General features: G+C 50.9%; 6 protein-coding genes across 6 annotated transcripts; 4 read left to right on the forward strand and 2 right to left on the reverse strand.

Annotated features, from left to right (window-relative positions):
• On the forward strand, window positions 1-1,248 carry BDP55DRAFT_95164 (uncharacterized protein). The gene is made up of 2 exons (XM_060581341.1): window positions 1-1,012; window positions 1,064-1,248. The coding sequence occupies exon 1, from the start codon at window positions 79-81 to the stop codon at window positions 817-819; it is 741 nt and encodes a 246-aa protein (XP_060421313.1). The 5' UTR covers window positions 1-78; the 3' UTR covers window positions 820-1,012; window positions 1,064-1,248.
• Window positions 1,249-2,882: 1,634 nt separating this feature from the next.
• On the forward strand, window positions 2,883-3,772 carry BDP55DRAFT_688674 (uncharacterized protein). The gene has a single exon (XM_060576663.1). It carries the CDS (start codon window positions 2,909-2,911, stop codon window positions 3,398-3,400), a length of 492 nt encoding a protein of 163 aa, XP_060421314.1. The 5' UTR covers window positions 2,883-2,908; the 3' UTR covers window positions 3,401-3,772.
• BDP55DRAFT_639530 (uncharacterized protein) lies at window positions 3,722-4,312 on the reverse strand (the record flags this gene model as incomplete). The annotated part of the gene is made up of 1 exon (XM_060573264.1): window positions 3,722-4,312. One exon carries the CDS (start codon window positions 4,310-4,312, stop codon window positions 3,722-3,724), a length of 591 nt encoding a protein of 196 aa, XP_060421315.1.
• A 1,928-nt stretch (window positions 4,313-6,240) lies between these two features.
• BDP55DRAFT_735612 (steroid monooxygenase) lies at window positions 6,241-7,866 on the reverse strand (the record flags this gene model as incomplete). The annotated part of the gene is made up of 1 exon (XM_060580341.1): window positions 6,241-7,866. The coding sequence occupies one exon, from the start codon at window positions 7,864-7,866 to the stop codon at window positions 6,241-6,243; it is 1,626 nt and encodes a 541-aa protein (XP_060421316.1).
• Window positions 7,867-10,380: 2,514 nt separating this feature from the next.
• Window positions 10,381-10,797, forward strand: BDP55DRAFT_639532 (uncharacterized protein; the record flags this gene model as incomplete). The annotated part of the gene is made up of 1 exon (XM_060573265.1): window positions 10,381-10,797. One exon carries the CDS (start codon window positions 10,381-10,383, stop codon window positions 10,795-10,797), a length of 417 nt encoding a protein of 138 aa, XP_060421317.1.
• Window positions 10,798-11,233: 436 nt separating this feature from the next.
• BDP55DRAFT_688684 (uncharacterized protein) lies at window positions 11,234-11,564 on the forward strand. Its single transcript, XM_060576664.1, has 2 exons — window positions 11,234-11,361; window positions 11,415-11,564. Exons 1-2 carry the CDS (start codon window positions 11,300-11,302, stop codon window positions 11,521-11,523), a joined length of 171 nt encoding a protein of 56 aa, XP_060421318.1. The 5' UTR covers window positions 11,234-11,299; the 3' UTR covers window positions 11,524-11,564.
• Window positions 11,565-13,388: the final 1,824 nt, after the last annotated feature.

Here is a 13,388-nt window from a genome sequence, read left to right on the forward strand (position 1 = left end):
TTGAGCTTCATCGTTGTTATCACATTTGTTCCTCGACGGCAAGATCACCGCTACAAGAAATTTCTCGAGTCGTGGGCTATGATGCCGATTGTTGCGCAAACGATCTCCCCTGCCGAGCCAAGATTACTTCGCCCGTATTCCAATGCCAACTTTCGAGACATCCTGGGCCGTACGACTTATTCTTGCGTTCAAGGACCATGTTCAATATTGCTGCGATGGTGGTTCAGTGTGCCGTACTTTGCCTCCAACATGGCAGTGGAGTACCTGTATGAACACCCAAGGTATGTCGGAAAGGACAAGTTACCAGAAAATAGGTACAATCCTCTCGACTTGGCCGAGTGGAAGACATCTGCACGGCGATTACGATCTACAAGTCCGCCATTCCGCTTCGGTGACAGGGTTGACCGCGAGACCTCCAGGCTGGGAGCGAGACCGAAACATCACCCAGACCACTGGCGACATGGCCAACAGTTTTCGATCTCTACCGATTGCGATGATCGCCACCCGACTGCAAATGCAAAAAAGAGCAACCCTGCCGTTTGGTCGCCGGACTTCCGCCAACGGCAGACATGGGATGGACGAGTCCAAGTCGGTTGCGCCTCAATAACTATAAAGGCCATTGCGCCCGACATCGTCCACCACCACCTCGTTCTTGACGACTTACCTACACTCATCGCCTCCGCCGTCGAGAGTTCTCTTGCCCCTCCAGCTCTCTGCTTCAGACGAACATGTCCCAACCACCGCCCCAGCCATCGCGCAGGCCGGCGAGTCACTTGTCACATGCAGAAACCCTTACCTATCATCAACCCGCTGCCATAGGCTGTTGGAGGTCAGCTGAGATCTTTCCAAAGTCTCCCAAACATGGCTCGCAATATGTCCGCAGTAGCCCAGCGACCACGGATGCTCAGTCCGCCATCCCACATCTGCAGCAGTCGCCTCCGTCATCTGGAACGATCGACATCGACAGCTTGCTGGCCCAGTTGCAAGACCCAGCAACAGAGCCGTCTTCAAGGCAAGTTATGGGTGCCCACCTCAGGCCTGGTGCATGGCTAACCGGAAACAGCCCTCTCGAGAACCTCACGCTGTCTGGCACACAGCCAAGTTCGCTCTCGTAAGCACAGCCGCAAGCGGTGGAACAACGCACTCATGGGAAATAGGGCCAGCATCACAGAACGAGCAGAGCTGCTGAAAAAAGCTCTTTCCAGACTCGAAAAGGCCCACCAGTCCCAAAAAGCCCAGAATGACTACCTGAACGAGCAGTGAGTGATCGTTTCCTAGTAGGCAACTAGTCCATATTCTGACCATGTTAGACTCGGGCGTATCACGGATGACGTAAGGAAAATCAGCAAAACCATAGACCCATCGAGACCGCCTTTCCCATCCGGCGGGGTCAGTTTTGGGGATGGAAGCCGATGATGGGCGGCAGTCTAGGTCCCAAACTCTTGGAAGGATGACAGCAGTATGTCGCTCGATGTGATTGTGACTGAGCAAGGCCTGCGTCAACGCGCCAGAGCATATGCTACATTTGTTCACATTCTGTGTTGACCGAGTAGTCAGAAGGGTCAGCCTTCCGAGTGTTTGGGTTGGGCTTAGTGATCATTGTATCTATCCTTTGATTGGTGTACATCGTCAGTCGACGTAAAACATGCGTAAAGAAGAGTGATAGCGCTTAGCTGATGATTCATGTCGGCACGAAGGCTTGCGTTCATGATCAGATTGCGGCCAGAGTGGTGTTGATTTCTGCTAGAGAAAATGTCAAAAACTTGGCGATGTTGCTGAGTCTTACTGTACGACGTCGTCAGATATATTCAAAGAGACTCCATTTTCGAGGATGGCTAGGAAGCCCCCGTATCGCGTAATACCGACTGCGCCGGACCCATACCATGAGCTTGAGCGAGCATTCCTTAGAAGGCCATCATGCATGCCGGCCACGCTCTTTTACTGTATGGTCCACGCCTGCCACTGAGAGGTGATTTCGCTCGGTCCTCATACTGGAAGCACCATCTGCTAGACAGGGAAAGCAGGTGGAGTTCGTCCTGCATATATATTTACCTAAAAAGCGCACGCTGCTTAGATGACGTGCTCTTCAACGATCCGGCCACCTTACAGGGGCTTGTACCCAAGCCGGTGCCATCAATTCTGTCGAAGTGATCAGCGAACACTAGAAATGGCTAGAAAGGAGCCGACAAGGCTAGGCCATGATGGGAAGTTATTGTTGAAAGCCGGGGCCTGGCGAGTGACGTGCAGTGCTTCTCGTTGGTGCCTCCAGAGCCGTCAAACTACATGGATTCACAATGGCGTATCGCGATTTCCAGGCGGAACTGCCAGGGCAACGTACCCAGAAAGTCAGCGTTAGTTCTGCGCACGCTGGCGCCCAGAAATCGTTGTCATTTGTGAACCTTTTTGCGAACAAGGATTGCAATCAAGCATAGCGCCTCTCTCAACGAAAACCAGAAGTTTCTCTACGAAGTGACAATTGGCTCGTGGCGTGGCCCACTTTAGCGACTACAACGATGTAGCTGCCCTGGCATTTGCGTCGTCACAGCCCAAGCAGTTGGACCAGCAAGCACCGCTGACCGATGTTTCTTTCGGTACGTACATCGGACCACAAAATGCCGTTTTAAGGGTCTGTACATCAGAAGATCTAATTTCTGTTTCGGGCGCAGAAGCATCCATAGATCCACATACGCATGCCCATTGAGTCCTGTGGATTGTAAGCATGTATCTGCTCACTCATCCTCGCCTCAAGCATCTTGACTTCGAACCCTGTCAGTGGAGGGACTAATGACTGGAACAAAATGTGATTCATTAGCAAAGTTGAATCGTCTCCATCCATCGGGATATGTACGCATGTATCTGTTTTATGTATAAGAAAAGCCACAAGCTCCTTAAACAGCAGCGTCGGCGCATGCTTCATCGCCTCACCTTCAAGACCCATCTCGGCGCCCATCGTATCACGTCTAACTTCGGTCACAGCATCCACACCAGTCTCCGACTAGCAGCCCAACGAAAGATGAGATCAACGACAGTCGACCACAACAGCGGATACACAGCAAGTACGGATGAATGGCAAGTGAAAAAGATTCAAGGACACAGCGATATCGATGGCGCAATCTACTACCACATGGCTTGGAAACCGACCTGGGAACCAGAAGACCGACTCCAGCACATGTTACCAGTTTTAGTCGATTGGAACGAACTCCATGGCTATTCCAGTTCCAGAAGATTACCGTTACGTCGATACGACCCCACTTTGGAGCACTGGTCGGGGGAGGTCACCGGGCGAAAGGAGGTCGACAGCATGACTTTCTACAAAATCAAGTGGCAGGTGACTACGGAGCCGGCGGCTAATCTAGAGAATGCCCACAGCCTTGTGAAGAAGTACTGGGATGATCTGTAGTCTACAGCTTGGGAACAGAGGGGGGCATGAAGATGACGGCGAGGAGATGTGATTGCGGGAATGGGTTGCTGTCGCGAGATCACGTAAATCAACATAAGAATATCTGCTGTGATCATTAGAGATCGTTGGAATATGTTGCGTGAGATTCGTCTTCGTGACGAGACTTAGACCACTCAGCGAAAGTGGTAGCGTTCGTTACTGGACCTCACTATGTGATATGAAAGATGGAATAATAGCTTCACGCAGATCGCTACATCCAAGGTGCAACAAAGTTACAGCAACAATTTATTGCAGGCAGACTTTCCAATCCATTTGCCTTCATCAACTTTGCCGGACTCGCTTCGGAACAGCATCGTACTCTTCCAGGTGCCTCTTTTTCGGGTTTAGGCTCTCGCTCTGCGTCACCTCCCCTGCTCCAAACCGCGGTTCAGCTGCGTCCCCTACCGCGGTCATTGCCAACGCCATCAATGGAGCTAAAGCGTCGCCCTCTAGGCTCGCACCATCGCCGCCGTGTGCTTGACCGTATGTCTCCTGCAAAGCATTCTCGAACGTGCCGCCTGTGAAGCTTGACTGCAGGTCTATGATAGAACCGGACATCTTGCGTCTAGACTCCTGCAGCGACATTGGAAACGCCGCTGGCGACACAGTATTGCATGAGAGTTCCATAGGAGACATTTCGAACTCCAGACGACTAATGCGCTCGGCTTGCGCGTTGATGGTGTGACGCTGCGTTTCGATGCGTGCTTCGAGATGTTGGGAGTTTTTGTGAAGTTGCTGAAGCTGCGCATCTTTGGAGGCGGCATAATCGCGCCAACGCGAGATGCATGCTGTCATTTCGTGGATGATGATCGCGACGAGCCTTGCGGTAAGGTTGTCGGGTCTGCCGTGTACTGGTGGCTGGGGTACTTCCATGTTGATCTTGGTTGTTTTCGGTACTGTTCCTTGATTCATCACCTGGACTGTCTCAACGACGTTATTACAAGGAAAGCAATGTCAGCGGAGCAACTAAATAGTTCGGCAAACATCGAATCGACCGTTTTGATATGATCGTTAGTGGGCACAAAGCTGGCGATGAGGGGTGTCCGCCATACGCAGCCACAACAACCTCTTGCTTAAAGAGGCAGACCCGGCTTCTACTCGACCCTCTCCCAAAACTGACTGCAGTACAGTACTGTAAGTGAATGCAAACTGACGTATCATGGCCTAAGAGAAGGAAAGTAGGGGGAAGCCAGAAGTGCATTTCAGCAGAATGAGTCTCAGGGAAACCTCCACACTGTCTGGTCCTCATGAAAGGAGAATGTCGCCTGGAGCTCATCCTCATTATGGCATAAATTTATGCGACAAACATCCATACGGTACCTCATAAGTTAGAGCTACAGTACCATGAAACAAATGTATCGCTCGCATTCATTCGAGCAAGGTTACGGATATAATAGAAACCAGCAAGCGGGCCAGTGGTTTCTGTTCGGGGACGGCTCAGCTTGGTGATCACCGACGAATCATGTGTATGGTGTTTCTCCAAGCTGAAGAGTTATTAAGACTCGGTCGATCTCGCCGTCAAAGAAACGCTTTTGCCATTGAAAGAACTGTTTTTTGGTAAGTCCGTTCTCTCAAGCATAATGTGGCAGATTGCTGTTGGTTCAGGTGTTCAGCGTGCGCCCTTGCGGTTCTCAGTACCCGGGTCATGCATTCTTCAAGGTTCCCGCGGCGATCCATCGCTCCCTCGATTCGAAGCACAGAGCGTAATCAAGGAGCCATCGAATAGGTCCTGGAAACGCCACGCGGGTCTCTCTGATGATTGGTCTACCGATCAATGACAGCCTTCGGGTGTCGCTTTAACCCGGCTGAGCTGTCTGGCTTTCACGAAAGTCTGCCAAGACTTGAACAGTATAAAAACACAGCCGTCGCTCAGGTTGCTGGCCTTTGATCTGGTTGTGATTTCGGAATCTTCCTTGAACCATCCCAGCGTCTATCGGCCCGTCGCAGACGTACTTCTTCCGACATATTTGTTAACCACCACGCCTACGAAAGTTGCACCCACAATGACGAGTCTCCGCTCGAAGAGTCCAAATACTGTCACCTTGGTCGACAAAATCAAGGCTTTGTTCAAAGAGATCGCTGTTCGGCTGACGTTCATATGTACATTGAAGTTATGCCCACCCTTATCCAAAAATATTTCTAACGTTTAGCACAGTTGCCTCTTTCAAGAAAGTCAAAGGTGCCTTGAGATTCAAAAGGGCCGGCACTGGCGAACTTGATGAAGGCCAGGTCCGCATTCAGGACGAACCTCCCTGGTGGGAACTGCAAAAACCGCCGCCTGCGGGACTTACCCCTAGAGGCACGGCCAGCAGCTTTGTTTAAGACAGCGGCATGTCTACATCGTATCCCAGCTATACAGCAGTCTAGTCTTCGTTTGCCGTTCAAAACTCTTGGAAATCACGTGAGAGACGCTACTACTAACAGCAATGAACGGGCGGACGAGGCATCTCGCGTGGTGTAAGATGTGGTCGCGTGCCGATGAATGGGAAAACATCGGTATCCCCTTATCCATTGAGGTTCAATCACCGTTCGGTTTCGCACGCATACTGCCAAATAAACGAGTTGAGATGGATGAGCTTTATCTTTGTACCAAAGTGCACGAATAACTCGTAGTCGACATAGACCAGAATGCGATGCCATTAGTCACAGCTCGTCTCCAGGTCACCGCGTCTCTGAATTCACCGCAGGAAGTCACAGTTTGTTACAGTGTTGACGATAGAGTTTGACACATGATAGGCATTCAGAGTAGATAAATGAAAGTTCCCGTCAGCCAGGCTACGATAATCGAAGCTATTCTGCTCCTACGACACGATGAAGTCCGTCCAGTCACGCAGAGACCGGTCACACAACTGTCTCCATGGCTGGACCCCACCCAGATAGACCAGTGGCTTGACTCTCTTGCGCGGGACGTTCGCGCCGGTCCACCACGCGGTGCTATCACGAAAAAGGGTTGACTCAAAGGCCTTTGTTACGAGACCTTTCCAAAATTCACAAGACTCCTCCGAGGGCTCGATGGAATACACATGATCCTGGCTCATCCGCTTTAGGAGCCTTACCACCCAGTCAACCTGGAGCTCAATGAAAGGCGGCGCGTTGGTCTGCGTCGTCGGCCCTTGCGGCCCATACAGCATAAATGCATTGGGCATGCCGGGGATCATCATGCCAAGGTACGTGCTGATGCCGCTTTTCCAAGCATCCTCCAGCCGGACGCCATTCTTGTCATGGATGTTCATGTCCAGCAGGCTACCTGTCACGCCGTCGTAGCCGGTAGCCATGATGACAACGTCCAAGTCGTGGTGTGTAGCGACATCAGAGCTCCCGGCGAGAATCCCTTGCCTGTCAAAGGACTGGATCGGCGTCTCCTTGAGGTCCACCACTTTGACATTCGGTTGGTCCAGCGCCTCGTAGTAGTTCTTCTCAAGGTTGACGCGTGTTGATCCGAACCATTCAAACTGCTGCAAAGGCGCGACGACGTCCATCTTCTTGGGGTCCGTCATCCGACTTCGCGTTTTTCGAACCCAGAAATCGTACAAGCATGCGTTGGCCTTCTTGTCAAACACGATATCGCGATAGTTCGACTGCGTGAGGCCGAGGCCACCCCTGTTCCATAACCGCTCGAACAGGTCGTTTCGTTCGGTCTCTGTCGCGCAGCGCAGCCAGTCAGAATTCTGATTGTATGGGAGGGCCGAAGACGAGCCGAACTTGGCCTTTGCGAATATGGCGTCGTAATAGTGTTTCATCTCCTCTGACTCTCGGTACGACAGCTGTCTCTGATGCATCGGAACCGCGATACAAGGGTTTCGGACGAAAACCGTCAGCTCGCAGTCGAGTGGTGCAAGCTCCTGCACGATTTGCAGGCCGGACGCGCCCTGACCGACGATGCCGATCTTCTTGCCCGTCAGCGAGAGATTGTCGGGCCAAGCAGACGGGTGTATGATAGGCCCATCGAACAGGTCTTGGTTTGGGAAAGGTGGCATGTACGGCTTGTTCATCGAGCCGCATGCGAATATTGCATACTTGGACGTCGCACGTAGCCCCTTGGTCGTCCTGAACTGCCAGCGCCCGGCCTCGGTGTCGTACTTCGCCTCGTCTACTTGAGCGTCGAAAATGGTGTCCTGACGCAGACCCAGCGTTGCATCGACGTGTCGAAAGTACTTGCGGATTTCCTCGCAACCAGGAAACCGTTCCGTGAAGTGGAAATCAGCCCAGACTCTGGGCAAGCTGAACTGGTAGGCGGGCGTGTCGGAATCAACCCTGGCACCGGGATACCGATTGAAATGCCAGACGCCGCCGAAGTCATCTCCGCGTTCAAGAATCTTGGCAGAGAATCCTGCCTCCCGAATTTTGAATAAAGCGTAACAACCACTGAAACCTGCGCCAATGATGATGACGTCTGCTTCGAGCGTGTTTGCCTTCTGTCCCTCCATTGCAATAGGAAATCTGAAAGGGAAAACTTCGTGTGGCCGATGATCTAATGGTCGCAGATTCTCGAGCGGTAATGAGGCCGGATGAACGTGAAGATGTAGTCCAATACGGTAGCAGGATCACGGCATCGACTGCGTCATTTAAGCTTGTCGGTCTCCTGCTTTCGCGTGATACTCGGCGGAGGAGTAGCCATCATGTAGTATGCTACGACAAAAGGTCGTTTTGGGTTCCTCGTGCTGAGCATTCATGACAATATCGTCACTGGGGCGTTTCGTCAAGGAACGCTTCACCAGGGCTTGTAGGTAGTTGCGATGGTCGTATGTGCCGCTGAGGTGCAACTCCCGTCCTATCGGTTGATTTGGTGTGTCCGTACGTCCAAAACGCACATGTCATTTCTGGAGTATCCTTGCTCATGACGGGGTACATAGTTGGAAGGGTCTAGAACACGCCACATTCAATACTCGCTCTCAAGCCACTTTGACAGGTCAGTTTGTAGCCACGGGCCAGAAAGAGGAGGATCTATTTCCTCGGATAGTGGGGCAACTGCGCTCAGACCAGCACAGCAAAGTGATGGACCCTGGAGCCAATTTCGACGAGAAAGCGCCGATGGATATCGTTGGGAGCGTTTCTGTAACGTTCTAGAATCTGTCATTCCAAGTGGAGCCTCGGACCGTGTCTACTTCCATGGCCGTCGATGTGGATAAGGAAGTCAGCGTGTGAAGCGGCGCATTGTCTTAGCCACAAGTGCCGCTGATTGGCCTGCTTGGCCTGTAGCAACACATCACAACGAGGTTCACTATGTACAGTACACTAAACAAATTTTTGCACGATCAATCGCGCAGAACCAGCACTCTTCATGTGCCGTACTCAGCCAGAATTTTACCGGCATCCATTTTCAGAGGAAGCTTTGCAGTAGCCAGCCATGCCCCAAAGCACTTGATATGTACGCCTCGAGACAGAATACCAGTGAACAAGGTTCGCTAGTATTCACAATTTCGTCGTGACTATTCAAACACTACTGCACGAGGAGCAAACTTGAAGTACATGGCGGACTTTTTGTCAAAGACCGAGTTTCGTTGTATCTGAACATCTCTTCAAGTTACTGACAGGACCTTCTTGAGCTGAGACGACGCGTACGACGAGCAAAATAATCCGAGACTTTCTGCTTCTGCCCCAAGCGGAAAGAGATACCATCTGGTATGGGCCGTTCACAGTACGCTTCTGATCTAGCTCCTTTCACATACTTGAAGTCTGACTTTTTGCCAGCCAAAAGAGGCAGAAGAAGGGCAATCCTGGCATGTCCGTTCAGCACGAGCCGGTCACGCCTGGGGCCACGTTCAGCTGGGTGACGCATGGCAGACTCATTACGGAGCTCGTCAATGGTAAAATGGTGTGCTATTTCTCGGCGGAGGATGGTCGTGTGGTGGGCGTCTATCTTGGTGTTTGGAGTTGCCCGCCTGTTTTCCAGTGGTCGCCCAATTGAACGTCTGCATGCGGTTGATTAGCTCACATCACGAGAAAGAGTTCTCTATTATCGACCGTTCTAGAGCCGCATTGCAATACTTTCGGTTTTTTGTATGCCATGTCAAAGGCAGACAAGAACATAGCTATGAATCTGCTTGGGGTTGTGCGACAGTCCGTATAGCCTCTCTTTGAGCTTTATTAAAATACACTCATTATTGCAAGGCGCACATTTCTTGATTACATGTCGCCATCCCCCTTCTAGGTTTCAGGCTTTGGTAAAATGAGCATCTACATGGCAAAGCTTTTTGCTTGAATACATCCGTGCCATAGTGGCCTCAACCCTCGCAGACTGGTGCTGAATGGGAGGAATCATGATTTTGACATCACGGCTGAAGTTTTTTGCGATGCTTTGTCTGCTTTGTCCGCTTTGTATAAACTGTGACACCCGAAGCCCGGCTCGGATCTAGTTTAATCTCCAAGTCTCTAAGACTAATCACCTGGCTTGACAACAATGTTGTGTTGACGGGATAAAACGTGCTCTCTGGGCGAAACGGTGAATGGCGGCTTTCTATAACATCGTTGTTCGCAAATTTGTTCGCTTCTTCCAGCCTTAGTTGAAACAGAGTAGGTCCGGGAAACCTCCGTGGATATGCTGGTGATGTAGACTTTGAGAATACACTTGCGGGACAAAGCAAAACGTTTGCATACGCACATGCATCGACAAGTGCTTGCTCTTCCTGCACAATAAGGGGATCTGGCGGAGACGATGGTGTCATTTTCCGAAGTTGCAAGGTTGAGAATACGAAGGTTTTCTAGGCCTCATGGTGCCGGAACTATTTATGCTCAACATTGCCGGTTACATCAGCCATATTTGACAGCAACCTCATCAGGTTCAACTCTTAAGGTATATTAGCACTTGTAGTTAGCCAGTAGTAAGCCTACAGCCAGTTTTGGCGTCAGTTTATGATTGCTATAAATAATATGAGGGTCCATGAGCTCCTTTGCAACCTCCTCGTGTATACACTGAACTAAGCCACACACAGAACGTCACCATGGAGATCTGGGCGTTTGCCAATCTGTACACTGCTGCGCCTACAGTCGGTACCGTTCAGCCGCCCTCAAGCACGGTGACTGAGCTTCCTCAAATATGCACTTGTACCATGGAGGGGGATGCGTTAACTTCGACTGCAATCCATACAACTGCACTTCCCGACAGGCTGAAATCCCCCCATCGATCCTGGAACGCTACTTTCACCCACAATGCATCGAGCATCGGCACCGCGCTCAGTCTCTTGACGACGACGTCTGGTGGTGATGTTCAACCGTCGTGGACCTACCATAGGCCGACGGTGCACACGACCGCGGCGATCCCCGTCAGCGCAACCGGTTCACATGGCGCCGGCTGTGACCACCTTGCAGCCCTTTTTGTCTTTTTTCTTGGTGTATACCTATGGGACCGGCTGCATTAGATCCACTCGGCGCTTTCTAGCAACAACGATTACCAAAAGCTCACGCAAGAGAGGGAAGTGGTTAATACTGTGTACGGTGGACGCGTCCTTTGGCTTAGTCCCAATAAAAGGTGCGAGGTCTTCGCTCTTGGTGCCTAACGAGATCTCTCGCATTGTTGTACTACGTCCATGGTGCGGTATTAGGCGGGGTGGAAGTTGTACGTTTTCTTTCACGAATTATTATGCCTTCCTATATAAAACTCCCTCACCCCTAAAGGACCAGGGCTCAAGGGCAAGCCTTGAGGGAATGAAGGCTCTCGAAAATGCACCGAATGAAATGGACAGATCAACTTGTAGAATGGCGCGCAGCGAAGTCAGACATCAAGTAGTATTCAGAAATTGCCTGCTTATTTGTACGCAAGTGAAAGAATTGATGGATTTCTCTCTATTTTGTCCTAGCAGAACTTGTTACTGACACTCCAAACCCAAGCTTCTCCTCTGTCGCGGCTCAGCCCACCACCGTATGGTCCAAGACCATCGCTTACGATGTTGTGTCGCTCTCGTGCATCCAGAAATGATCCAGTGCTGTGACGCGCGTTGTTAGAAGGCGTAAATATAAGACTTCCATTCAAACGGACCTCATCGTTTTCTACCTCGACTTTGGGCGGGGAGGTGGCTTCGGAACGCCCGTGGTATCGTACGCTCCGCGGCCTTTATCTACGTTCGTCTCGGGATTGTGGGTGGTAGCCATTTCTTGTTTATCGTGAGGCTTAGTTTTGCTTTGTAGGTGTTGACGATTGTTCGCCGAGATCTTGTGTCGTCAGTTTCGTGGTCTTTATACGTGTTCGCCTCGACCCTTTACTCCTATTTGGTGCCAACGTTGAAAAATTCATTGACCCCCTTGCAAACTTGGTAGACCCGTTATGACAGGATTCAACAACGCTGAGATCCGTCAACCCATGCGTGATCCTGGCAACCTATGGTTAAGTTGCCATTGCCCCTGAGGGTCATCGTTCGGCTAGTCTCTTTGAAGGACCAAGTATTTCTAAATGGGCCACCTTAGTCGTGATGAACACGTCTACTAAAACGTAGTCATGTCATGATCGGGTGGATATGGAAGATAGAGAGCCTGAACGCCAGCCCGTGTCGAATGCCTTCGCTGTACACATTGTGCAATAATGAGCCTATGCGACGAGATGCTGCTGAACGGAATCGGTCAAAGCCGAGCGACTTTGTAGCCTGCTTTCTGTCTCTTGTCTCAGTTATCATGAACATGACTATCTTCTTATGTTGTTCTTTGCTATCCCGCAGAAGAACCCAAGACACCCAGTCTGCTGGCTCCGAATTCGTGACAATTTCATTCATGTAATGCACTGATCTCAGCTCTTGCGAGCTCGAGTCTCGGAGGGGATATGCCGAGCGTTGACTTCGTCGAGGTTCTCTCCTTCCTTTGGCCGGCTGATGCGTAGCTCGATCTCGCATCCCAAAATTTTGGTAGGCTGTCTTTCGCCTCAGCGTGAGAGTCTTCATCATCAAATATGGCAGCATTGAGTCTGGCACTACAAAAAGGCAGGGGCGGTGCTTCGCGTCAATGTATCTTACTCGTTAGGTGACATGATGATTTGATATTGCGATGGCCATTGGGAGTCGAGGGTTGAATCCAAGATGGAACCGCTTGCGATCTAATTCCAAATCATTCGTGTGGACTCACCCAAGTCCAACCTATACACGTCGTGGGTGTTTTGTGATAGCGCTGAAAGATCACTTTCACTGGCGCCGCTGGACTTGGTCTCTGGTTGGAGTATTCTGCATCTTCGTTTTATCTCCAACTCGGCAACTTTTGGTTGTTCTGCGTGATGTGGCTAGCAAATCTTGGCGAACGGTAAGTACTACACTCGCTTCGAGCTGACCCCGCCTCTTCTCTCCCGAATCAATTAGTTACTTACGAGTTGTCTTAGTCGCAGGATTGATCGTGGCAAGAGCTGTTGGCTGATTTTTGGTCCCGTAAAGTCAGCCACTTGGCAGGGTGTTTTCTTTCTTCCTCTTGCCGCCTTATTGTCCGCAAGGTTCGTCAGCGACTGGGACGTGCTAGCTTCTAGAATTGTAAGGCCGGACAACCATTTCGTAGGCTAGTTGTTGGGGTGAAGTGTTTATGCCAGGAGCAAATTGGTAATGAGACGCTATGCAGAGCTTCCACGTTGTGCCACGTCGCTTCTCGGCAACTGTGCAAACATCCATAAACATCCGAAATCAATCAACCATCAAATCTGAACACCCGAAAGTCAGTTTTGGCTTCATACGTGGGACGCATCCAGGTACAGCTATTTTCTCATTCCCAGTAAACGCCCTGTACATCATCAAACATGGCAACTTCGAAGTTTGCGCGTTGCCGCTTGTGCCTCTGCCGGGGAAGATCGCCGGAAAGATCAGAAATCAACTGCGGTACCGATTTCTCTGTTCACCATGACCAGATTCCAGGGTCGGATGCGGCTGCATAGTGCTGTGGCGGGCTTACCGGCGTTTGGCCTTTTTTGATGTGGTATGATCTGGCTACCGCGCCGCATCACGATATGTCCCTTGAATGTTTTTGATTGAAGCCACATGTGAATACC

This window comes from Colletotrichum godetiae (assembly GCF_030913485.1).
Source record: "Colletotrichum godetiae strain CBS 193.32 chromosome Unknown BDP55scaffold_155, whole genome shotgun sequence".
Lineage (NCBI taxonomy): Eukaryota > Fungi > Ascomycota > Sordariomycetes > Glomerellales > Glomerellaceae > Colletotrichum > Colletotrichum godetiae.

What these genes read in the sequence shown, in the direction of transcription:
- BDP55DRAFT_95164 (XM_060581341.1), top strand. Translation starts at nt 79, where the DNA reads ATGATGCCGATTGTTGCGCAAACGATCTCCCCTGCCGAGCCAAGATTA.
- BDP55DRAFT_688684 (XM_060576664.1), top strand. Translation starts at nt 11,300, where the DNA reads ATGGTCCAAGACCATCGCTTACGATGTTGTGTCGCTCTCGTGCATCCA. An exon ending in CATCCAGAAATGATCCAGTG is followed by an intron (nt 11,362 to 11,414) that starts CTGTGACGCGCG and finishes ATTCAAACGGAC; the next exon opens with CTCATCGTTTTCTACCTCGA.
- BDP55DRAFT_688674 (XM_060576663.1), top strand. Translation starts at nt 2,909, where the DNA reads ATGCTTCATCGCCTCACCTTCAAGACCCATCTCGGCGCCCATCGTATC.